We start from the raw sequence: 24,742 nt of genomic DNA, 5'->3' as shown, positions 1-24,742 counted from the left end.
AACCTCACCTTAGCTGGCTGGTTTGTACGAGAACAAAAGCCTACAGGAATTATGCCTTCTGGTTACACTGTCTACAACTTTATTAACAAAGAATGCTAATAGAGACTTTCCTAGTAGCATACTGAGTTAACACGTCACATTCCGCACTGCCAGTGGTTTCACGGTCATGCTTTCAAAGAGCAATTTTGCTAGGCACAGACACATAAGAATTCACCTCTTCTAGAAACTCTTATGGCCAATAGACTGCATTTGACACATTTCAATCCTCTTGGAAAAACACTTTCAGAAGACAGTAGCTTTCTATTCCCACCCCCACCCCCAGTTTGTTCAGAACCCCTGAAACAGTAGCAGATGAGATGCAGGGACTTGTTCCTCAGAGTGCCCCAACACTTCGGCTGTGGAGGCCCAATTCACAAATTACTGTGACCAGAGAGAGGCCAATTTGGATCACAATATGGCAGCTGTCACTGTGTGGGAGCCTTGTGCACACCACCTCTTAATGGCCGGACCGGGTCATTTCCACCACAAATCTGACTGCTTGCAGTGGCTTGATTGGGTAAGGGGAGGAAGCCTGCACACAGTGAGCATCTGCCCTGAAACACGCCCCCCCCCCAATGCAATGGCAGTGTGGAACCATTTCAAGCAACATTCTCCATGGTGGCTATCACAAGAGTGTTGCCAAGGAAATTTAGAGGCACACTCCAGATCTGCTTGGTGACAGCATACATGCTTGATTTGCCCACCACAGCTTCCATAATGCTTAACTCCCTGCACAGCCAAGCAGGGCTAGCAATTTGCCAGCAATCTTTTCATGCCTGAATATAACAAAATGTTTGAAGGGGAGAAGGCTAAGAGCTGTACTGTCTGGGGACAGGAGGGAAAAAATATTGGTCCACTTTCCCCCAGCAACCCACAGTAGTCCTGGGATGGTACCATCAGAAGGTAGGAGCTGGGGAGAAAGATAGCATTCCCATCAACACAAGACATCAGTGCTCTCGGGAAAAGGAAAAGAACTTTCCACATTCCCAACAGTGTAAGCCGTCTTTTTTTTCTTCTTCCTCTGACAGGGGTAGCTTTCCTGTCATCCTTGCCCCTGCTGCCTTCCACCGATCTGAGAGACAGAAATGAAACTTCCCCCATCACACTTGTCATTAAGTCATGCTCACAGCCAGGTCCATTGCCCAAGATTAATTTGATTATTTTTCTTTTTTAAAAAACTGTATAGAAATCAACACACTGCCATCATTCTGTGCATCTGGAGCGGCTGCAAGAGGCCCCGGGCTCAGTGAAATCTCTTCTCTTCCCACACATACCGCTTCCCTGCAGGCACCTTCCGGAAAAACAGGCTGTTCCCTCTGCTCATGTTACCCTGAAAACACGAGGAAAAAGGAGGCATGAGAGAGAATGTGAATAGAGACTGAGACTTTGGGGACAGAGGTCCAGCATCTTTCCAGCAACAAATACAGAGGGGTTTTTCCCCCCTATTGAGGGTCAAATTCTGTCAGGGGTAATCTGTTTTAACTGGAGTGGGGGCAGAGTCTCTCTCTCTCTCTTCTTTCCTGAAGAAAGAAAGAGCTTGGAGAGGGCTCCCTATTTCAAGGCTCTCCCAACCATAAAACTAAGCCCCATGATGATGAAGCTTGCCCACCGTGGAACATCAACACGGTGTGGCAGCTGGAATGCACCCAGAAGAGGTGAGGGCACCCCAAGCCACACAGTGACATCTTGGTCTGGCATCCTTGCCTGGGAGGCTGGTATACCCAACGGCCAAAACCCCTGGAAGAATTGGAGAGGGGGACTCTGTATTGCCAATTATTCCTCTCCCACCCACATCAAGGGCAATATGCTATGGTCCTCTAATGAAAGGGCAGACAAGACAGACATACCTCCCCCTGTAGCTGGCTCCAGCAGTGTAACCAGGACGAGTAGGCTGGGGCATAAGGAGGGAGGCCACCAGCGAGCCTGAAAAACAGTAAGAGACCAGGGTAATTTACCAAAATGGCTCACCAACAATATCCCATGTGCAGAACATCCATTTCTAGTTTCATAGTCACTTGGGAAACAGTAGCCCAGATGCAACTTCTAGACTAGAGCAATTACTTCGAAGAACATTCAGGCTGAGCTTTTATATTAAAAAAAGGAGAGTGACACAGGTCTGAATCAATGAGCAAAGTAAAAGGTCTGTTCCTTCTAGATAGAAATGCATTTGTACACCAGCAGTTCAGGCTTGCAGCCAGCTTTTTGCTGTGCTGTACAAGGCAAGGCACCCAGATAACCAAAGCCCATCTTTACTACCATGATGAGTCAGCTCTGGTGTAAAGCAAAGCAAAATTATTTGTCCAGAGAGTGTAAAACAAAAACAAAAACACGAGTTCGGAGGAGAATGCAAGAGGTTTATAAAATCTTGAATAATGTAGAGATAAGTGAAGAAAAATACAAACATTTCCCCCCTTCTCATAGAATCAACACCCATAAACCATGTACTGTAGTAAGATAAAAATGAATAATAAAAAAGCTTGACAACGGGCAGAAACAGGACAGATCCCTTATTTTCTCTTGAGATTGGAAATCTATTGAATAGACCTGTAGTGTCCACATGAATTTAAAAATATTTACTGGATTTGCAGATGACCACAAGATTGAAAGCCAGGTTCAAATTTTTAGAAGTCCTTAGCTGCATCTCCAGCCACAACTATTTTGAACATAGGCAGGGCGCAGTGAAGGAGATGGCTCTGTGACCACTGAACTTTTAAATTAAACCCTTAAGAGCTATTCTAGGAGACTTTCCATGTCAGATGCTTTATTTTCAAGCTCTGTGGGTTGTGGTACCTAAACACTGAAAAGCAGCTGCTGAAAATATGAAGAGAACAGATGCGAGATGCAGCACATTGCTAAAACTCTCATTGCTTCATGAAGGAAAGGGACCTGACAAACCAAGAATAAATGAGACTGAACTGCTTGTATTATACATTTGAAAACACACAATCAAAAGCCAAGTTAGAGAAATCAGACTCTGCACTCACCCACAACTATTAATGGCCATCAGGTTTGAGACGAGTACAAAGGGGTAAGTCAGCATACTGGCAAAGAACTGTAGATACAATACAGCAAAATACACCAGTGAAAACAGCCCTCAGTTTTCCTTCACAAGCCCCACCCAGCTGATGGCCTGTTAATGGCAGAACCTTCTTAGAGCTACAGCAAATCGAACAGTCACCCTGTAGTTGCAGGGAGTATGTCTTAGGCTAGAGAGAAGGAGCTCCACAGGGCAGTGAAGCGTTATTGCAGTCGCAATTCTGTTTCAGGACAGGAGTTCACAGCAATCACGAAGCAGATAAAATGAAATGGCTGGTAATTGTTCAGCTTAAGCCGAACAGTAGTTTGAGCCAAGCAACAGCACCTACTTAAGAGCTCAGCACTAGAGATCAGACGGATCTCAAAGGTATTGAACAGAGATCCTGAGGTGTACAGCTTGCAAGGCTTCTTGCACAGGACATCACCAGCATCACCCCCAGCTTCAGGATGAAGTGCTCAAGCCTACGCTCACATCCTCAGGACACAACCCACCCCCTCTTCCCACAGGAAAGAGAAATGAACTGTGCACTCACTCCAGTGACAGCCTGAGAATAGCTTTTCATCTCAGTCATGGTGGAGACCTAGAAAGAAGAGAAATAAAGTAACTGACCCCTGTTCCTCAATTAAGAGTAGTCACTCCCAAGTCCATCATAATCCCTGCATTGGAGCAAAATCTGAAGGAGCTGCCTGAAATTACTAGATGTAATGGAGGTAGCAACATACAACCACATTCAGAGGTTGAGGACAAAAAGGATATACAGTGGTACCTCTGGTTGTGAACGGGATCCGTTCAGGAGGTCCAGCCATATCCCAAAGTTTTCGCAACCGGAGAGACCACTTCTGCACATGTGCGCGCAGCGAAACACTTCCAGGTTTGCCGCTTTTGCAACCCGAAGTTTACATTACCTGAGGATAACATAACCTGAGGTTCCACTGTATTGCTCAGGAGGATGTGCAGCAGGACCATGATAGGGACCTTTCAAGCTGACCAAGGCTAGGGGAGGAAACCTTTCATTGTCCTCCTGCCTCCATTGTCCACACCCCATACATCACACTACTTACCCCATTCTCCAGTGCATAGGTATTGATGAGGTAGGCCAGCATGTTACAGAGCCACAAGGACAGGATGTCCCCAAGCAGGCGGGGAATAAGGCCCCTGGAAAAGGAAAAAAACTGATAAGTGAGGCCACATACTGCCTGGAAAAAACATCTTACATACATATGCACGCTACCCTCCAGTGTGTGAGGCAGAAAGCCTGGCTGTATTTCCATGATGGGAGGCTGATCAACTTTAGTGCAAAGAACAATGTTACACATTATCCCAAGAAAGATAACAATCTGCTTAAGAAAATCTCGGCTGAATTAGACCAAAGTTTCAACTAGTCAAACATTCTGCCTCCCACAAGCTCTGGCCATAATTGGACTCGCCCTCTGTCCCTCCCTGTTCCCCATGTCCCCCATGAACCAACAACCATGGCAGGTACAAAAGGAAGTTCACCCCCCCCCACACACACAAGGAAGTACTCACGCAAAAAATCCCAAGATGCCCTCTTCCCGGTAAATGGTGACAAAGGAGCTCAATACCCCACTGAAAATTAAGAAAGAAATTCATTTACTCTCAGAAATCAAGAAACAAGTGGCTCTCCCTGACCCCCTCCCCGTTTTCAACTTCAACAATGACAGGAAACCTCTGTGCTCACACACTAATTGCTCCCTGGCCTCTTTTAAACTTCTCCTACAAAAAAGGCATTGGCCTTGTGGGCTAAAGTCCAAAGGAAGCCGCCTGGTCACAAATATGCACATACCTGTACTTGGTCTCTCTGCCAATGAACTGCACCATACACCTCAACGTGATCACTGAAGGACAAGGACGGAGGGAAAAGGGAAATTACATCAGCAAGGATCCTCCCCACTCTCTTTCGCCTACTCAGGCCAACACAGGAACACACTACTTCGCCACTCTCCTAATTGAAGCTTAACTCAGGACAGATATGCCCCTGGTTCAGGAACAGGGGTTCAACCACAGTTAAATGGGATAGAATGCCCCTTGAAAATTCAGGCTCATGGAAAGGAGCTATGACCTTGGATGCCCAAGTGACAGCTGTGGCCAGAATGCCTTTGCCTAGCTGACACCAGTGTGCCCACTATGCCCATTCTTGGTCACGACAACACTTGCCTCATAGACATCACATTTGGATTACTGCAATGCTCTCTGCATTGGGCTGCTTTTGAAAGCTACAATTGGCAGAATGCTGCAGCCAGCCTGCTAACAGGGGCTGCGTACAGGGACCATGTGACCCCCTTACTGAAACAGCTGCAGTGGCTTCCAGTGTGTTTTGACTCATTTTGTTAGGCACCTTCAGCTGATTAGGAAAAACGGAGTATAAATGTCATCAGGAAATAATTACATATCAGACAATTGATCAAAGCCAGCACTGTGCAAGATGGATACCCGAAGCACAAAAAACAATGACCATGAAGGGACCTGAATGTAACAAGGAAAGGCTGGTGAATGACTTTCCTCTTTCTTGTTGCCAGGGAGGTAAATGTGTGCTGGCAGTGACCAAAGGGCTACTGGCCCCTACTTACCATGAAAAGGGTGGGTGACTAGCGTAGCAGCAGAACGTGCAATCATCTCTTGAGAAGTCTATGACCAAAAGGAATGGCAAAAACATCAGCAAAAAGCTAGCCAAGGAAATGGCAAGATTTCAGGTGACAGAACGCTCCCCATCTGACAAGGTTCCACTAAAGCACCTAATGGCTGTCACTTAGTGTGAGTTACAACTCGAAGCATTTGTGTTAAGGAGCTGCACTTTGAGGTTAAAACTGAGTTTATAATTCCTCTACCAATCAAAGCCAATTTCAGCCGAGCCACAGGTTTCAGCTCATTTAGAGACAGGGCTTTGCTCTATTATCACGCTAGGCACAGACTTTCCAAGTGCATCCTATTGCCCACTATAGCACACTGGAAGGGCTCTTTCTAGGTGCCTCATCTCTCTAGTTTTAGGACTTCTGTGCCTGGATGTACACTCCCCTTTAAACAGCTTGTAGACATCCTGTCATACTGGGTGGGATTCACCTAACAAACTCACCAGCAGAAGCCCTGCCCAAGGTACAATGTGCTTTCCCCCCCAGTCCCCCCCATAGAAGCCAATGCAAGGATTTCCACTCAAGTAACAGGACTTGCCCTCCCTCTCCTCCTGTCACATCCTCCTAAAATCTGCTCTGGAGGATTGAGAGAACCCCCAGGACAGTGCACAATGGGAGGAGAGAATAAATTGCTCCTTCGGGCAAGGAGAACCCTGGGCTAATTACAACCTAATATTGCATGCTTAAAGTCAGTTCTCCTGGCCTCTGTTCACTGATATGGAACAAAACTGGCAGGCTGCAATGTGGGACACTTCTGCACCATTGCCAGGCACCAACCAAGGGCCCCATAGGCTCTAAAGCAGCCTTTCTCAACCTGTGGGTCCCCAGATGTTGTTGAACTACAACACCCATCACCCCTAGCTAGCAAGGCCAGAGCTCAGGGATGATGGGAGTTGTAGTTCAACATCTGGGGACCCACAGCTTGAGAACCGCTGCTCTAAAGGGTTCCCCACTGCCTGACTTGTCTTTGCCACCCAGTCATTCACCTCACACACCCTGCTGCTCCCCCAGCATCTTTTAGAAGTGGGTAGGTGGCAGTGCCTCTTTTGAAGGTGAGCCAAACTTGGCTCCTATTCCTGGAGGCTGCCCATGTTAATTTAACCAAAATGCAATGCTTGATCAGTTCTGTCAGTGAACAGATTGTCACCATTCAACCCTGGCACCTGTGCATGTGAAATCCTAATACATCCCAGCTTAGCCCATGACAAATGAATCCATCTCTTACCTCCTTAACAACTTGCTCTAAGGAGGACGAGGATTCCTTGGGGCTGATCCCTGGGTCCTGGAGAGAAAAATGAGCATCAGAAGTCACGGGGTGACGGCATTTCCAGTGCTGTCTGTAGAAGGCATCTTGTTGTGCTGTCTAATTCTGGATGGAAGATATTCTGGAGAACCCCCGAACTCCCAGAGAATGCACTGCTCTACATACCATCTGATACAGGCAGCAGCCACCTCCCAATACCCATGAGCTCAGGGAAGGGAAATAGAGGAGCAATCACTTGGGTGGGAAAGGGAGAAGCAACTCATGCAAACAAATAAAAGCTAAGAACCTACTTACCTCAACTTGATCAGCTTCCTGGCAGCGCTAGAAGTAGGAAAACAGAGAAAAATGAGCCCATGGCTTATCTTCTCATTCTCAGCATTTTAAGCATACCTAATTGTCTTTGCATTCACTTTCCCATTCCCACAATTGGATTGCAAGAAAAGGTATCTAATAAATTTAATTAATAAGAATAAGAATATTCCATGCTTCTAGATTCAGGTATGTAGCCGTGTTGGTCTGACGCTGTCAAAATATAAAAAAAATAATAATAAATGTCCAGCAGCACCTTAGAGACCAACTACCGTATTTTTCGCCCTATAGGATGCACTTTTTCCCCTCCAAAAATGAAGGGGAAATGTTTGTGCGTCCTATGGGGCGAATGCAGGCTTTCGCTGAAGCCTGGAGAGCGAGACGGGTCAGTGCGCACTCCCGCTGCTTGCGGAGATTTGCCTGCATGCCGAAGCCTGCGCGCGTTGAGATCAGCGCGTCCAGGCTTCGCGGACCTCTCCGCTAGCAGCGGGAGCGCTCCCGCTGCTTGCAAAGGGTTGCCTGAAGCCTGTGCATGCTGAGATCAGCGCGTCCAGGCTTCGCGGACCTCTCAGCAAGCAGCGGGAGCCAGCGCTGGGCTCCCACGGCTTGCAGAGAGCTGCCTGTTTTGGGGCTGGGGTCGGGGGAAGCTAGGGCCTCCCCCGCCCCAGCCCCACGCCTGGGGGGGAAATAATTTTTTTCCTTTATTTCCCCCCAAAAAAACTAGGTGTGCCTTATGGGACGGTGCGTCCTATAGGGCGAAAAATACGGTAGGTTTGTTCCTGGTATAAGCATTTGTGTGCATGCACACTTCTTCAGATACAGTGTATCTCAAGAAGTGTGCATGCACATGAAAGCTTATACTAAGAACAAACTTAGTTGGTCTCTAAGGTGCTACTGGACAATTTTTTAATTTTTTAAATATATTTCAATTTTCCATGCCCTCTGTCTCAAAAATGTCCTCAAGATTGTTACTTGAATTATTCCCAATGAAAAGAAAGTACATGTTACTTCTTGTACTCTTATTGCAAGCCAGCTGAGTTTTTGGGGAAAAGTAATACATACTATATTTTTCCATGTATAAGACTATATTTTCCCCCAAATTTTTAAAGTTTAAAATTGGGGGTCGTCTTATACACAGAAAGTTTAAAATATTTATTTCTTAATTTTGGGCTGAAAAAATAGGGGTCCTCTTATACATGGGGGCATCTTATAGATGGAAAAATACGGTACTTCTGAAGGATTTTCATATACCTATAAAAACCTGCATGTTACTCTGCAACTATTATTCCACAATATGTTCAGTGATTTCTCCAAGATGTATTCTAAGTCAACAACACTACTTATATATCTATGAGTTATATAGGATTCTTCACAGATTAATTATTGAAAGCAATGTGCATTTAAGTCATCTGCCAATCTAGTTCTTCTGTGTAACTAAAAGCAGAGAAACAGCCTTAGAAACTGAAACTGCTACTTACAGGTTGACACAACCAAGTGGCCACAGTAGCAATCCAGGCAGTCCACAGAAAACAAGGCTAAACTAAATTTAGATCAAAATGGTGCATCCTATAAATAAACAGTTTTGATGCTCAGAGACCTGATTGTATGGTCAAAACCATGGGTCGTATCCAAAACAGTAGTTCTGTTAGTGCAACAGAACTTCATCTCCCTCTCCTCACCCGTGCACCCTCCCAAAATCTGCTTCAGAGGATTGGGGTAACCCCTGGAACACATTTAGAGGATGCATGGGGAGAGGAGATGGAAGGGAAGTTCTGCTGCACAGCCAGAAGCCCTTGCACTAATAAAATACTTTGCTGGAAACCACCCCATGAAACTGTCAAGTATCTTCCCATTCACTCTCAGCATCAATCACAATAACTATTGGCAGCAACCAAAAAGTATAACTTGCAAATACCTTTATTTGGAACTGTTGTTGGCTTGGGCCATAAAATGCCAAGCTATGCTTTGGTGCTCTAAGGACAAATTTTGTCTGCCAAGGCTTTAAGCTAGTTTACAACCCCTGTGTGAATGCTGAGTACATACCATACCCGGATTATTTGAAGACAACTGGAAATTTGGCCTTACACTGAAGAGGATGCAATTTAATGAATGGGAGCACACAAGAGAAGGAGGGGAGCAGATAAAACTCATTCAAGTGATAAATTCCATGTGGAAACAGCCCACTGTGTTTACTAAGGATTAATCCTAGACAACTACAAACACCCTCCTCATATTAGCCATAGCAAGCATTCCTTCCAATCTCTGACAAGCCACAGAACGCAACATGAGTCTAGGGAAGGTGGGAATAATACCTGAAGTTGCACACTGTTCTATAGGTGTTCCAAATAACGACTTTCACTGCCTTAAAAAGGCAACTAACACCTTATTGGCAGGGCTTAGCTGACTTTATCAGATTGTGAAATGTTTAGCATACTAATGTTGCTATAGAATAAAATTATATAGTACCTGTAAAACCTTACTGTGCACTATAGTGCCGATAGCTCCTGAGCAGAGTCTAGGAGTCAAACCTTTGAAGAGTCCAGCCCTTCCATCAATCTTCATAATGTGTTTAGCTAAAAACAGAAGTCAATACAGATTAAAAGATAATACTCAACATTGACTGCTCACCCCATTCACCCACCTGCCTAGAGGAGATTCCAGCACTCAAAAATGTGTTTAAAAAAAAGAAGTTAGGGATGCAAAACTATTTAAAACTCGGCCTATCCTATGCTAGAGAAGACTGGGCCTGATGCCAAGTTAGAAACTTCAGTACAAAGGTCACGATACACAGCTGCAGGCATAATCTCCTGCACAGCAAAGCATGCTCATGTCCTATTTATTTCAGCATGCTTAACTGAACATTGGACTACACTTAAAATAATGTCAGCATGCACCAGAACCCAGCTTGCCCTTCCCAAACTCTGCCATCCTCTACAACAAGGAGGGAAAGTCACAGGTTTCCCAGATGTTGCCAACTGGTTAGGAAGTTGAACAACATCTAGAGGGTCACAGCTCCCCCATCTCTGGGTTGCAGTAACAAGTTACTTGTTAATGATCCTAAGTTTGAGTAACAGTGTGCAAGAAAGCAAGCAAGCTCAGAGCCAATAATATACAAGTCGGGGCATGAAGTGTGGCATTGCTGGGACATGCACATGCATGCACAGGCTAAATCATATGAAGGATACTTGAAGGGCAATAGGCTACAGGAAGAGAGAGGCTCAGATGCCCAAACATTGTACTTTCCTGTTATTCTAACTCTGTCTCACTGCATGAAGTCAAAAGCCAATGATCATGGCTGTAGCACTGAAGCTTCTTGAGAGTTGAGACTCACCACTTTACCTTTATAAACTACCACTATTCCAACAGTTGCAGGATCTCTAGCTAATTCTTGTACACATGAGAAGCTCTGCTTCAAAGGCGTAGGGCACCGCCAAGTGCAGTGCAGCAATTACAGCAATCCAATCCTGCTTTAAGTCTTTCTGGCTCATTCACAAATCTTATACATTATGCACTCACCATAAGCAAAGAGACCAGGCAGCTGATAGACCTGTCGCCCAAAGATATTTCTTCCCAGAGTTGGAGGGAGGGGTTCATATCCCACCTTCAAAATAAAGAAACAGCCTGCAGCAAGCTCTACAGTGTGAACAGCACCCCAAGGAATAACCCCAACATTCCCTAGCAGTGAACAACTATGGCTGTTCCACTCACTGGACATTTGAAAACTGAACCATAAGAGAAAATATGATCAATTTTTTGTTCTTAGAATTCTATGGCTGTGCTACTAACTGCAAGTTTAAAGTTCTAAAACCACTATATTCAGAAAATGGTAATAGTTCGTAGCTCACATTAAATGTCTGGGTGGTCTGCAGCTCAGCAGAAAGTCTGGCAGAGTATTACTTGTTAATGATCCTAAGTTTGAGTAACAGTGTGCAAGAAAGCAAGCAAGCTCAGAGCCAATAATATACCAGGTGCCATCTCTTAGTGCTATACATATATATGTCTTACTAGTGATTGTCGTAGGATGTTCTGGGAATCTTTTTGGCTAAAGAACAGGAAATAAATACTTTAAATAAAATTTGTAGCTACAGACCAAACATATATCTCCACAGACACCACACTATATTCCCCCACTTCTTTGCTCCAAAGTGATTCCCCCTTGCATTTTTTCCAACCAGGTAAAGTTATTTTAAAATGTTTGTCCTTGATGTGATCTAGGTGACTCTGAAGATACGTTTGCTGTGATTAAATGTTAAACAACTAGTTGAGAACATGGAGCTATTTTGCTTTTTATGCTGTGAATAGCCACTTGATTTGTCACAATATATCATACTAGGCAACATGTTTTCCATAGTTTATAACTCACATTATCAAGGTCTGCAATTTAGCAAAAAGTTTTACGGACAAATTGGATACTGTGTTTGACAAGTCCAATTTACCAAAGAAGACAATGTGCTTTCTTGGCAGAGGTAGGCGGTATTTATTTTTGAGATAGATATCCCACTACATAGCTCCACATATCCTCTGTGTAGTGAATCATATGAGAACCACTGTGAGGTTAATAACAGGAAGCCTCACAATTGTCTTTTGTCCTTAAATTCTGAACCTTATATTATAGGAATTTGTGTATCCAAACTCAGAAATGCTAATGTGCTTCCCGTTCCTGCATTTTTTATTAGAAGGTGGATATGCAGGCTGTTAAATATTTTAACAGACAGGGCTGTTGTACCTGGGGCAGCTATGCTTTTCAGCCAATGATGATACAAGTACAAAGCCACAGCTGGCCAAAAGCAGCATGCAGCCAAATATACTAAATAAAGAAGTTCTTGAGGCTGGAACTACTGGGAGTGTCCGAAATGCTACCAATAAAAATGAGAAGAGGACAAATTTGAATACGAGGCACACATAAAACCAGTGCAGAAAACTGATCCAGATTCAGAAATCAGCCAGGCTCACAAAAACATTTGAGTGAGGTATGCCAGTCTGAAACTGGCTAAAATTAAACATTGGCTTCTGCAATGAGGATTGTTCTGTGGCTAGCACTGGCAATTTTGTTCTCTCAGGAATGCGGACACAGCAAAGGCAGCAAGCGAGAGAAACGCAGTGTCTTGGATCTGATTTTGACCCTCTGGTGTTACCGGCACCGGTTGCAAATCCCCCTGCTAGGACTCAATCTATATGGCTGCTACTGTGGAACTGGTGGTTCTGGAAGCCCTGTGGATGCAGTGGATCAGTGCTGTTTCATTCATGACTGCTGTTACCGCCACGCCAGGGTCTCCTTAAAGTGTCACCGCAGGGTAAAGTGGCAGCGTTACAAACTCTCGTGCAACGGATCAGAGACGGAATGCCAGTCCACGAGTATCTGCGGCAGGATGGCATGCGAGTGTGACAAGCAGCTGGCGGAGTGCTTGACAGCAGCAAAACCCCGCAGGAAGCATTCTTTCTACAACAGGGAGGCTCTCTGCAAAGGACCCAGGGACCCTTGCCCAGCCGTTCACCGCAACTGGACTGAAATTCTACCCTGGGGAAGTCTTTCCCCTCGACCAGTCTCGAGGGGGGCCTCGTAAGTAACCAAGCAACTCTGGAAGAGAACAGGCGGAGGCTGCTGATTCCTAAGGGCTCCCCTCGCCGGACCCACCTCAACACCTGCGGTTCTAGGCAGCGCAATAAAGAAAGACTCAAAAGCGAAGTTGCACTGCAAATGACGGCGCCTGCTGCCTGGATGATGCGAAAGTGAGGAAGCGCTTCCCGCGGCCCTACGAGCGGCTTTCTTTTTCCTCCGCCGGGGCGGCGGCGCTGCTGCTGCTGCTACGCCTCGGGGCAGGGAGGCGAGCAGCCGCCGCCCTGTGAAAAGGAAGTCTGAAGCAAAGCAAGGCCCGGATACGACCAAAGGCGAAGGGCGACTCGGCTACTTTGAGGGGCTGCTGGCTACGCGGGGAGGGGGGGGCGCTGCTATGGAAACGCGTTTGGGAGCGAGGAGGCAACTTCTTCCCCAGTGAGCGAGGGCGGGAGGCGACCTGGGGCTTCTTTGACCTCCTCCCACCCACTCAGTGCCGCCCCCTTCGTCGCCCTCACGAGCAAGGAAAACCTGCCAGGACTGAAGGCCTCACCTGCACGAGCACCTTCACGTACATGAGCGGCTGCGAGAGCACCGTGAGGCCGGAGCCCAGCAGCATCTGAGAGGCCGTGTCCGCCATGCTGCAGCCGCGCCGGGCTCCGCCGAGGGGGTGGGGGGGAGGTGGAAGCAGAGGCTACCGCGCCACCTCCACGTGACCTGCGGTAGAGGAAGATACGGCTCGAGCCGCTGCCTCCACGTCCTTTCCCTCCCCTCCCACTCCAACTACTTCCGGTTCCAGCTAGTCCCTGTTTCCGCCACTTCTAGAGCGCGATAGGCCTAGCCTATGGGAGGGGAGCAATATTGACAGTGACCTGCAGCCTGAACTTCCGGTAAAAACCAACCAACCCGAAAGCTATGATTCTCTATGGTCGCCGCTCTATAGATTGCAGCTCGGTGGTAAAAAGGGTCTAGAACTGAAGTGTCAGCGAGGACTACGGTTGTACACAACTCTACACCCTCCCCGCCCCATTGAATTTCTCTTGGCATTTCTCGTCGTGCTTCTTAGATCTGTTTCTGATAGCCAATAAGAGTAAAAAATAGGCTTTTCTGTCACACGGTAGGTGGGCTAAGAATCTTCTGACCTAGAGGTAGGAAATTGTAGATTTTGAATCGGAGTAGCCACTACAGAGAGAGAGGCAGGGAAGAAGCTGTCGCGAGAAGAGTACACTATCTGCGCCCACTTTTAGCTACATAAGTAAGTCATTGGAAGGCGCCAGATGTGTAGTAGAGGGCATTGAAGTCGGGACAGTCAACAAGTGTTTAATATAGTTAGTTTATTCGCCAATACGTCAGGTTTTCAGCAATCGTTAGGTTTTCTTCGCTCTATGTACCATTAGAGGCTTACTAGTTAAAATGTTCATGGATAATGAAAACTCAGGGTTGTTGTTTTTCTTCTACTTCCATGCCTTCCTGGCAGAACTGTAGTACAGTTGATATTGACTACAAAGGACTTCTTCAGTAAGAATTCGCAGGATCACTTTCCTAGCAGAAAGTCAAACTAACTAACAAAGCAAGCGCTGCCGCTGCCGCCGCTCTATTTAGTTTGCAATTCAAGTCTCATCTTACTTTGGACATCCTTGCTCTCAGGGAAGCTGCCTAGACCAAAATCAAGCATTCATTTTAAAGTGCTTTAATTATTACCCAGGAATTTTCCACATTCGGTTAATATGCAATACTACCAAAGCAAGTAATGCTTCTAGCATTTCAAAACTTCCAGCTTGTGTTAAGAGAAGAGCGTATGCATTGTTGCTCAGCACCTAGACTCTTGTGTGGTCTCAAAATGTAATATCCTTTAAGTCCATCCCACTGTAATTTTCCCTTCATCATCTCTCCCTTTCCCACTTTCCAGAGAAAACCAAGCATTGACTGTTTAATTTTTAAAATGTTGCTGGTGCACATGCCTGCCCTTTTACAGAAAAAAACTAGTTCCCTCTCATTCTCAGAACAGCAGCAGCAATAGCAACAAGGAAAATGGAGTGGACAGGTGAAGTATTCCCAATGTTTTGAAACCAACACATCTCTCCCATTATTTGGACACTGAAGGAAATTTCCAAGGCACTTACACATAGGGAAGAAAGGCAGGAGGTGACAGTGAACAAGGTAAAATTATAGCTGCATATAAGGTGCATTTTAGTTCAAATACGCTTTCCTGCCAGAATAACTGATTAAAAAATATATGAAATTGTACTTTTCCTAGATTTTTTTGTGTATTTTGGGACAAAAATAGGTAGTGAAAGAGTTACTTGACAGAAACAAATTGTAGTAGATGCTAGTTTAATACTAAAGAGAGGAAGAGGAAAATGCATGTAGATTTGCCAGTCTGTTTCTCATTTGCAGTTCAGACACATATTTAATGTGAGATTTCTTCGTTCCTTCCTGGATTATAATCCAAAATCTTCATAGTGAGAATAAATTATATCTTAATGGTAACACAACTGACTTGTTTATAACAGGTCATCAAAGTTTACACCCGAGTGGATGGATTCTTCACAGAAATAGTTTTTAGCTACATTATGCAAAATGAAATATCATTCAATAGATTTCTACATAAATATGTTCTGTTTGGATGTGTTTTAGAACACTAACAATTATTTTATGACAACTGAAAACTTAAAAAAATAGAATTGCACCTTCAGTACCTTTACTATGCCGTTTAATGTTCAACAATACATACTTTTCACTCACAAAGAGTAACAGTACCACTTTAGAGGTAAAAACACAACAAAACTTGTACCTGAGTATTGCATTTTTTCCTTGTGTGGTTCCAACATTACAGCAACAGAATTGTTTCTGTTATTATTGTGCCCACTCCTACACAATCATCTATTATTAATTCAACGTAATAGTTTTCAGATATTCACCCTTCATCATTAAAATAATAATTCATGTACACATTTGATAGGAAACTTTGGGGGGGGGGTTACAAAAAGAAAAAAATGGTGGAATGACATGCAACCTCAGTAAATGTGAATTTGGGAAGTAATGGTGGAGGGTTGGGGAATGTGTGTCTGATGGTGGAAGTGGAATTTATAGAGAATTAGCATGAGGGAAAGGCTGTTTAACCCCTCACACTCACTGAGTCATCCTATGCCCACTGGATCTTTCCCCTCTTCTGATTTTCAACCCTGACTTGGTGGGGAATAATTAAAAATAGCCATGTGAGGCATCTGCAGAAGCTGCGGGCAAGGAGGTTCAGCACCTCCTACCTGCCAATACTTCCTTGCAAGTACTTCCTACATATTCACCTTATGAATAAAATATAGAGGTGGAAATTATGTGTTCTTCCTGAAATGCATTGTACTAACCAAAGGTCTTAACAGGGGGGAAAGCTTTGCCCTTTCATATTAGTTAATCTCAGCTACAAACCTATAAAAATAAGACAACTGAAATCTCCCATCCTCTTTATCAACACTCCAAATTCTCTCTCATCATCAAAATGCAGTAGACTTTGTGCTAAACATTTGTAATAGGCCTGCAACAGGAGAGTGCCAGCTTTCCTTCTAACAAGTTAACTCTTTGTGAGTTATTAAACGTCTATGGCTTCATAGGAGGGCACAAGATGTTCCTTGTGCACAAACTTTGCCTTTGGATTAGCCTCTCTGTTCTTCAGTAATGCATATTTTTGTCCAATCGTGTTTGGAGTTCCCCTGACTTTGGCATGATGTTCATTTTCAGACTTCAGAACCATGTAGTCAATTTTGAGTGGTTTCCATTTGTATTCTCGGTAGGGAATAATCTGTGACCTGCTTTGGTTCAGATTCCACAGGTTTTTGTTGTCAATAATGCTATGAGATTTCAAAGAAAGACTTCGACGCAGCATTAAAGTCACAGAAGGCACTTCAGGATTCCACCACATGGACCTAAAAAAAGGGTTGGGGGAGAAAAATAGTTCTTTTAAATAATTAAATTTCAAATACTGTATTGTAGATAAAAAGTGGTATACAAGCACTTGTAATTAATTAATAAATTGAGAGTGAAAGAAATTCATTTCACAAAGACATAGTAGGGACCAAGACTTAACCACAACCTAAAGGTATTAGCATTTCATGCAGTTCAAAGCAGGAAAATGTCAGTTATCAGGGTTAGACTCTTAACTTGAGCAATTGTATTTAACATGTCTGGGCGGCATTGTTTGTTAAATAACAGTTGCAAGGACCCCTGAATAGAAACAGGACCACAGTATACAGGGAGGGGAGGGGAGGGGAGGAGCTTCTCCCTAACAACAGAAGCAGTTTCCAGGAGCAAATTTCATTTAGACTGCAACACAGTAGAAAATGGGCCCTACCATGGTCCTAATCCCAAAAAGTTTCCAGCGGCCATTTAACAAAAATCCTGAAACATATGCAATAAAGCATAATAAAGCATGTAGTTTGGCCTTGATTTCTGATTTTCATTCATGTTCTAAAAGGTGAGAGAATACAATACAGTGGTGGTTGTTTTACCAAGCAGGATTAGCAATCGCTGGAATGCTGACAAAGATTACCGGTACTTTTGTGTGTCTCAACCGAGTAGCCTTTTATTTGTTGAATTATCATATAGCTCAAAGATAAATGAAGAGCAACTAGCCAAGGCTACTTTCCAAGTTTCACCTTGCATGAAATAGAAACTACATCACACCACACATTAGCCACCCAGCCTCAATTCACCTAGTTCAACCTGATTATAATACACACACACCAGGCAACAGTCAGTGAGTACAGAACATGCCCTTTACACAGCCTCAGCATGTAAAGAGCATTCACATCACACTACACACATAACTGTAAACCTAACACCATAAGCGTCTTGTGGCCTCTTAAACACTAAACAATTCCTTATGGGAACAATGCATACACATGGTTTTCTTGGGGTGGGAGGGGGGTTGTATACATGATGAGGGTGGCTGTAAATGAGGTCCAAAAACACAGATGAAATACTTATTTGCAGTATACTGTATTCCACAAAAGCTTATGCCACAATAAATGTATTTGCCTTTAAGGTGCCACAAGACACTTGTTGTTTTTGATGCAAAAGACTAATCCACCTTGCTTCCTGGAAGTACATGTAATGTTTTCCTGCACATGTATCATCATGTAAGTAAATTGTAAGTGAAAAGGCCTAAAGTTAAGACAATTAAATCAATGCCATTTCAGGAGGCTGTCATGGTGCCCAGGAGGAGTTCTGACCCGGTAGTACCTGTGTCGTTTGACTCCAAGACCACGAGGACATTCGGATGAAACACAAGTGCCTGTAAAGAAGTAAAAGGAAACACAAATGCCAAATCAAAACGAAACAGGAGTAGTGCATTTCTGGCTGGACTAAAGTCAGCAATGATGTGAATTTTTCTCAATGTCTTGTTTCACTTAATACAATGGTTTAGATTTGGTGTCCGACAGACATTCCAATTAAAGAGAACAAGTACCCATCTTGTCCAGATTCACACCTAAATTTGTCTTCTTCATCTGGCAGAATTTTCTTATTAGGATCATTCACTCCTAAATGCTCATTCTGTCCCTTAACCTCACAGGTAAATTTGTCTGCTTAACTACCCCAGTCCTGTACCTGCATTCTGTTTCTCATGAAGTTCTTCATCAGGCTGTAAATGGAAGGAAAATGGGTGCTGTTTGATGGGTGACTTTGTGAGGCTCCGTCGCTGTTCTATTGATGGAATCATAGCTACGAGGAGCGGCTGGGGACCCTTGATCTTGATCTCAGGTTCAATTATTGGGATGTTCTGCTTACCCAAAGTGAGTTCTACACAGTGGAAAGACAGAGGTAAGATGAAGGAACGTAAAATGTCTTCAAAATATCCTCTGCAACCAGAAAGCCTATATTCTGCTATGAATTCAGTACATTGCAAGATAAATGTCTGTGACAAATACTCTGATATAGCTCAATATTGCCCCCTAGAGTGTCTGCAAAGAAAGATATGGGCAAAATCCAATTGTGGCATCCTGCTTCCACAACTGCCCAGTGGAGCTGAATAGCCCTGCTTTTTCAGTCACAATTTTAATTGCGATTCCATACCAACGGGTAGAGCTTGGTAGAATGCATCTGGGCTGCCTGAGTTTTATGCCCCTCCCTATGCTCACTCCTCCCATACATTCCACTACCTTTTTCTTTTCTGGGCATGGGGTGGTGGTGGTCTGCTTACTTTAAAAAAAGAAAAAACCCAGAAAGTGTGCAAAAGCACAACAGCGGATATTGCCAGCCTTATTTATCAAGTGGATGCCAAATCCCATTTTCTTTTTTGAATTTTTAAAATACAACTATCTTGCAAAATTGGTAAATGGGTCCTGAAAGTGCTGTACTGGTTATAAGTGAATGATGGCACCTTGAGACCCATGTACCTAAAAGAGCACCTCTCCTACTATCAACCATCTTAGTCCCTACAACCAGTAGTAAAAACTCTGTTGGTGGTTACACCTCTGGCTAGTGCCCAGTTGGTGTTGACCCATGTTAGAGCCTTGGTGGCAGTTCAGTATTTGTGAAATGCCCTTCTGAGTGGGGTGCATCTGTCTCCCTCCCAGTACTGTACATTTCCAAGCACAATTCAAAGTGATGTTACTGACATTTAAAGCCCTAAACAGCCTCAGCCCAGTATACCTGAAGGAGCGTCTCCACCCCCATCATTCAGCCCGGACCAAGGCCCTTCTGGCGGTTCCTTCACTGCGAGAAGTTACAGGGAACCAGGCAGTGGCGCCCTTCCTGTGGAACGCCCTCCCATCAGATGTCAAGGAGATAAAAAACTACACAACTTTTAGAAGACATCTGAAGGCAGCCCTGTTTAGGGAAGTTTTTAATGTTTGATTGTGTTTTTAATATTCAGTTGGGAGCCACACAGAGTTGCTGGGGAAAATCAGTCAGACAGGTGGGGTATTATTAATTAATTAATTATTAACTTTCAGATGGAACTTTTAAAAGTTTCTGTATATCCAGGTATTTGATGGCTGAAAGACACTTTTTGCTAACCTTGAAATTATTAACTGAAAAGCAGCAACATGGTCACATCCACACTATACGTTTCAAGGCACATTCAACACACATTTAAGGCACATAACATCCTCCAAAGAATTCTGGAAACTGTAGTTGACCCCTCAAAGAGCTACAAATCCCAGTACCCTTAACAAACTACAGATGCCACTCTCCTGTCAGAAATATATGCCATCCTCTGCCTTGTACTTAGAAGTATACAAAAACTGTTTTAAAATTCCTGTTTATATATACAGTACAGTACAGGCAATCCTCATTTTGCACAGAGGTTATTCAGGATACCATGCATGTTAGTGGGGCCTTCATAAAGTTTTTCACCCCACCCCTATTCCACTATGTTAGTGATATTTTAGTGGCATTTTGGGGTCACTTTTGGGTTTGGAACTGTGTGCGCGTGTGCAATCACACGTCAGTTGGCCGTTGCCTGTACAGTGGTATCTCGGGTTACATACGCTTTAGGTTACATATGCTTCAGGTTACAGACTCCGCTAACCCAGAAATAGTACCTCGGGTTAAGAACTTTGCTTCAGGATGAGAACAGAAATCGTGCAGCGGCAGCATGGCAGTAGCGGGAGGCCCCATTAGCTAAAGTGGTGCTTCAGGTTAAGAACAGTTTCAGGTTAAGAACGGACCTCTGGAACGAATTAAGTACATAACTAGAGGTACCACTGTACATGAAAAAGCAGATGCATATCCATATATTTGCTCATGTACACCACTGTAAAAAAGGGCAGTGGACACTTAGTTTCCCTTAGATGAGAATTGGACTAGACTTTGATTATAATGTAATCCAGAGAAATTTATCACTTGATTTACATGGGCCTAGCTACAAGTGCAATTTGGAAATTAGGGAAAAGGAGTAAACTTTTGCCTTCTGTCCCCATCATGTCTGTGTATTTATAAAGCAATGATAGTTAATCATGGTGGCATGGTAGTGGCTCCTGTCTGCCACAACTTTCTTTTCACCATAACACAGACATGTATACACCCCCCCCCCCAAAAAGCCATTTTCTGCAATGTGTGTAAGGATAGATTCCTCACCTTGATACTTCTTATCTACATTTTCTTCTTGCACAAATGTAGAGTGTGAATTTTCTAGATTTCGGTTCTGTATAAAAGAAATGTAGAGAATAAATCAGTATCTGACTTTCTTATTTTTATATATGCCTCATAATGAATATTAAAGTGCACCCTATGTCTTTTTTTTTCACCATGTAGGCACATTCATTGCCCATGTGTGTCCAGGTGTTGCTCACCAAAACATTTCCATACCCTATTTTACCTTTCCTGTAGATAAACAGACTTTCTTCTCTTCAATCAACCAGGAAGATTGCCTTTGTCCTTTTGCAAGGGTCTGTTTTCTGCTTTTGATCACGTATTTGTTTTATTCAATTCAAAAACTAAGCTAAGCAATGCTGAAAAGGCTACCTTTCAGTATGGACTGATACTTACCTCAAAGCCTCCAACACCACTTTATTTTAGATGTACCTCATAGGCAGCATTTTTCTTACATTGGTTTGCATAAGTATAGGAAAGAGTATAGTACACTTGTGGACATCAATCATGTGAAGAGCACACATATGCCTGTTTTGCTGCATGTTGGGAAGCGGTGATCCCTTCTTTATCCTTTTCTCAGTGTTTTCATATTAGAAGTATGCACTCAAACCCAAGGGACTTCCTTTGTAAGTGTTCCTACCCCATTATTTCCCTCCACACATATTTTCCAGTAAATGCCCACTAACTATATTAGGTGCTAAGGTTTCTAGTACCATTGACAGTAAAGTTTGGTTATTTTTATATCTTCTCATCTCTCTTTGGTGTGTCCAAAGTGTACTGTAGGATTTCTCCAAAGCATTTTATCAGCCCTCTATTCTTGTTAAATTTCCTTGGCAATTTTAAAAGAGCTCTTGGTTCAAGCATCTCTCTTTGTAGTTTCTTATATGCTGTGATGTCAGTCATCTTTGTGATACCCTATATCAGTTGTTTTCAACCTGAGTCCACGGCTCCCTTGACCAACCATGTTCTTTTTGCTGCTCCTCCGTGGAAGTCACTTACACTGGGGTTCCATTAAAGGACATGCATAAGTGGGGGTTTCCCCGTTCCGCCCCCACTCCATTCCGCCATGCCCCTTTTCGGTGCCCTTTTTGGGGCACGTGTAAGTGGGAACGCATGTGTCGACGGGAACCCAAGTAATGCCACTGCTCTGCAGGACCGAGCTGATGCATCCCGCAAGGCATCCCCAGCATGCCTTTTCCTAAATTACTGGTAATGTGCAAATGGGGAGAGGGAGGGCAAAACAAGATTAACATCAGAAGGAGAAATATTTTGTTATTATTCCGGGAATCCTTGTCACTTTTTAAGTTCTTTCGTCTGACACCGGCATACAACTGTATTTTGCAAAGGCACATGTTAAGATCTTTCGTATCCTTTGTCTGATACCTGCATACAGCAGCTGCATACAACAACCATACTTTGCAAAGGCAGATGTGGAACATTACAAAGAAAAGTTCATTTTTTGCAAGCCTGCTCCTTAAAGTTGTTGCATTTGACACTTGTATTCGCTAAGACATACGTGGAACACAAAAAGCTTTTATTTGGACATTATGCTTAAAAAAATTGATTCATTTGTACATACGTGGAACACAAAAGCTTCTATTTGGACATTACACATATAAGAACTGATCTATTTTTATTTCCTGTTCTAAATGTTGGTCCTTAATTTCTTCTACTCTATTAGATAATGTGAAAAGAGTTATGTTTATATGATGTATAAGGAATTTATATAGTTAAACACAGCTAGTTACGTTGTGGGTATATTTGTTAGTTGAATTTACGTAACTATCAGTTTGACAGTGTTGTGTAAGTTGACACTGTCCTTTTCTGCAACATTCTCCCTGTCCTGATAAAGTTTGGTGACTGTTAAGGAAGAGGGGAGTGCCTGTGGCGAGATGTAGAGAAGAGGAGGGAGGGAGGGATGTTGGAGGTAGGAGAGGGAAACACAGACACTTTCAAGGTTATTTTAAATCCCTTCTTATAGAGCACACACACATCTTGGCACACACACCATAAAGCTACTTTGCTATTTTCTTGCATTTCTCAAGCCCTCTGTGTAAAACTAAGGAACTGTTACTTAGTGAAGCTGAGAGGAGGATTTTTGTTGGGGGGAAGATTTTAAGAAGATAAACAGTTTTGCTGTTGTTTTATTTTGGGAAGATAATGGGCTGCAAGTTAAAGCTGCCAGCTCCCCTGAATGATCCTAAGAAGGAAAGAGAGAGATAATGAAGGAAGATATGAGCTATAAGTTAATGAAAGGACAGCTCCCCTGTCTCTCCTGAACGTTTCTCAAGTCACTCCAGAGTGCCACGGCACACTGGTTGAAAACCAAAGCCCTATATTAAATTCTTGTTATAGCTCTCTAAATGTATGGTCGCCAAATAACCACTGAAATGGTCCACCGCTCACATGTTATTTTAGTAATTAAGATAAAACGTTATGCGTAGTGTGGCAATATGTTTTGTGCAGCCACCTACAACATATGCACTCAAAAGGGAACAAGTTTATGCTTCAACACTATATCCAATCTAACATTTCCTTAAAGTATTTTTCAAATATTTATTTCAAGCACATTCCTTTATTATTCATATCATGGGTCAGTCTCCAAGATGAATTGTGTAATGCAGTTCTTTAGTGTACTAATACACTTATAAATTTCATCTGAAAGGCACTGAGCATACGGTGAATTGTAACAGAAAATTAGATTCCACAAACCAACCTGACACACACAGAGTACTTGATTCATTTGCTTGTTCTTCTGTTCTGAACTGTTGTCTCTCCATGATCTCTTGGAAAGGCTATGATTTTTTTCAACACTTGGAGAAATTGTGCTTTCCTAAAGGAATTTAATAGAGAGATGGTATCTTGGCTCACTCTGAAATCACAGTGAAAGGATTCAATGGGATGCTGTCCAAGGTCTCTTAACAGAGACTCCTTATTCCACTCAAACAGGAAAAGCAGAGGAGAGTCGAGAAATTCAGAGGAGGAAACGGTCACACAGAGAGAGTCCCATTCAGCACAAGATACTTCACACATGGTTGAAGGTTGAATAGTCTCTGCAGTTACAGAAGTGAACATTTATCAATTTAATATTGTACATATAGGCAAATATGTATGCCTGCCATCTGATCAATATAATAAACATGAGTTCTGGAACATCATGCATTCCAAATCAATTCAAATAGGTGGATATGGGTGGTCTATTGATATGATGTGCCTTGACAATTAGAGTTCTGCAAACACAATCCTTGCTAATGGTCTTAAAATGCAAAATAATGAAAATGTCCTTTCACCAATATCTTTTTTATAAAGTCATTTCATTGATTACTCATCCATTAATCAGATCAGGATGACCAACCAGCAGTTGGTAAAGAACATCGGCATGGTTTTGTCTGGGCCTCAGAACCTGCTACTAATGCTAACAGATTTGGAGTACAGGACAGGGTGACACAATGGTAAAAGTTCATTGGCTTCCTCTTTCACAAGCAGAGATACAATAAAATAAGTCAGTTATCTAATGCCATTGATGCTATTGCAGCAAGAAGCTAGTACCCTCCACTTTTTGCCCCCTCAGTGGAACTTATTTGAATCCAGAAACTACTTGTAGGTCACATCCACTCAAAACAACTCTTTCACACCTGCAGCGAAGGTTTGCCCCTTCCCACCATCTGACAAGAAAGCCAAAGAAATTGATTTACACCTGTGGTCCCATCTCCCTGTGCCATTGGCAAATGCTAATGATCAAATTGTCTCTGTATATGTGATGAATCTTAGCCATGCCAAGCTGAGCTGGCTACAGAACAGGC

General features: G+C 43.3%; 3 protein-coding genes and 2 long non-coding RNA genes across 14 annotated transcripts in view; 3 read left to right on the top strand and 2 right to left on the bottom strand.

Annotated features, from left to right (window-relative positions):
• Nucleotides 1-56: 56 nt before the first annotated feature.
• MTCH2 (mitochondrial carrier 2) lies at nt 57-13,640 on the bottom strand. Its single transcript, XM_083727702.1, has 13 exons — nt 13,405-13,640; nt 10,814-10,898; nt 9,764-9,870; nt 7,283-7,309; nt 6,950-7,006; nt 5,665-5,722; nt 4,881-4,932; nt 4,604-4,663; nt 4,138-4,231; nt 3,609-3,656; nt 3,024-3,091; nt 1,887-1,962; nt 57-1,369 (listed from the first exon to the last, which is right to left on the bottom strand). The coding sequence occupies exons 1-13, from the start codon at nt 13,489-13,491 to the stop codon at nt 1,283-1,285; spliced, it is 906 nt and encodes a 301-aa protein (XP_083583828.1). The 5' UTR covers nt 13,492-13,640; the 3' UTR covers nt 57-1,282.
• On the top strand, nt 12,298-13,398 carry LOC310839253 (phospholipase A2 crotoxin basic subunit CBb-like; the record flags this gene model as incomplete). Its single annotated transcript, XM_083727844.1, has 1 exon — nt 12,298-13,398. A coding segment is annotated over one exon (564 nt), but the record flags the coding sequence as incomplete, so codon positions are not given.
• Nucleotides 13,641-13,749: 109 nt separating the features above from the next.
• Nucleotides 13,750-18,169, top strand: LOC310839274. Of its 2 annotated transcripts, none has more exons than XR_014561385.1 (3): nt 13,750-13,968; nt 14,860-15,011; nt 18,044-18,169. It is a non-coding gene; the product is annotated as an uncharacterized lncRNA (long non-coding RNA). The 2 variants fall into 2 exon arrangements; XR_014561386.1 differs by having other exon boundaries at nt 14,855-15,011.
• Nucleotides 15,548-24,742, bottom strand: part of AGBL2 (AGBL carboxypeptidase 2) — a 29,413-nt gene continuing 20,218 nt past the window's right edge. For 8 of the 9 annotated variants that reach the window (XM_083727048.1, XM_083727051.1, XM_083727052.1 and 5 more), the window contains 5 exons: nt 23,656-23,772; nt 20,925-20,991; nt 18,453-18,644; nt 18,087-18,138; nt 15,548-16,771 (listed from right to left, as the gene is read on the bottom strand). In XM_083727048.1, coding sequence (XP_083583174.1) covers nt 16,438-16,771; nt 18,087-18,138; nt 18,453-18,644; nt 20,925-20,991; nt 23,656-23,772 — 762 coding nt within the window. In that variant the 3' untranslated portion in view covers nt 15,548-16,437. The remainder of the gene's footprint in view (nt 16,772-18,086; nt 18,139-18,452; nt 18,645-20,924; nt 20,992-23,655; nt 23,773-24,742) is intronic. The other variant, XM_083727056.1, reaches the window with a different exon arrangement.
• On the top strand, nt 18,554-21,799 carry LOC310839300. The gene is made up of 2 exons (XR_014561407.1): nt 18,554-18,665; nt 21,102-21,799. It is a non-coding gene; the product is annotated as an uncharacterized lncRNA (long non-coding RNA).

Source organism: Podarcis gaigeae, assembly GCF_964106915.1.
Source record: "Podarcis gaigeae genome assembly, chromosome: 1".
NCBI classification, from domain to species: Eukaryota; Metazoa; Chordata; class Lepidosauria; order Squamata; family Lacertidae; genus Podarcis; species Podarcis gaigeae.
The sequence above is the reverse complement of the archived record's forward strand: the minus strand, read 5'-3'. Positions and strand labels throughout refer to the sequence as shown.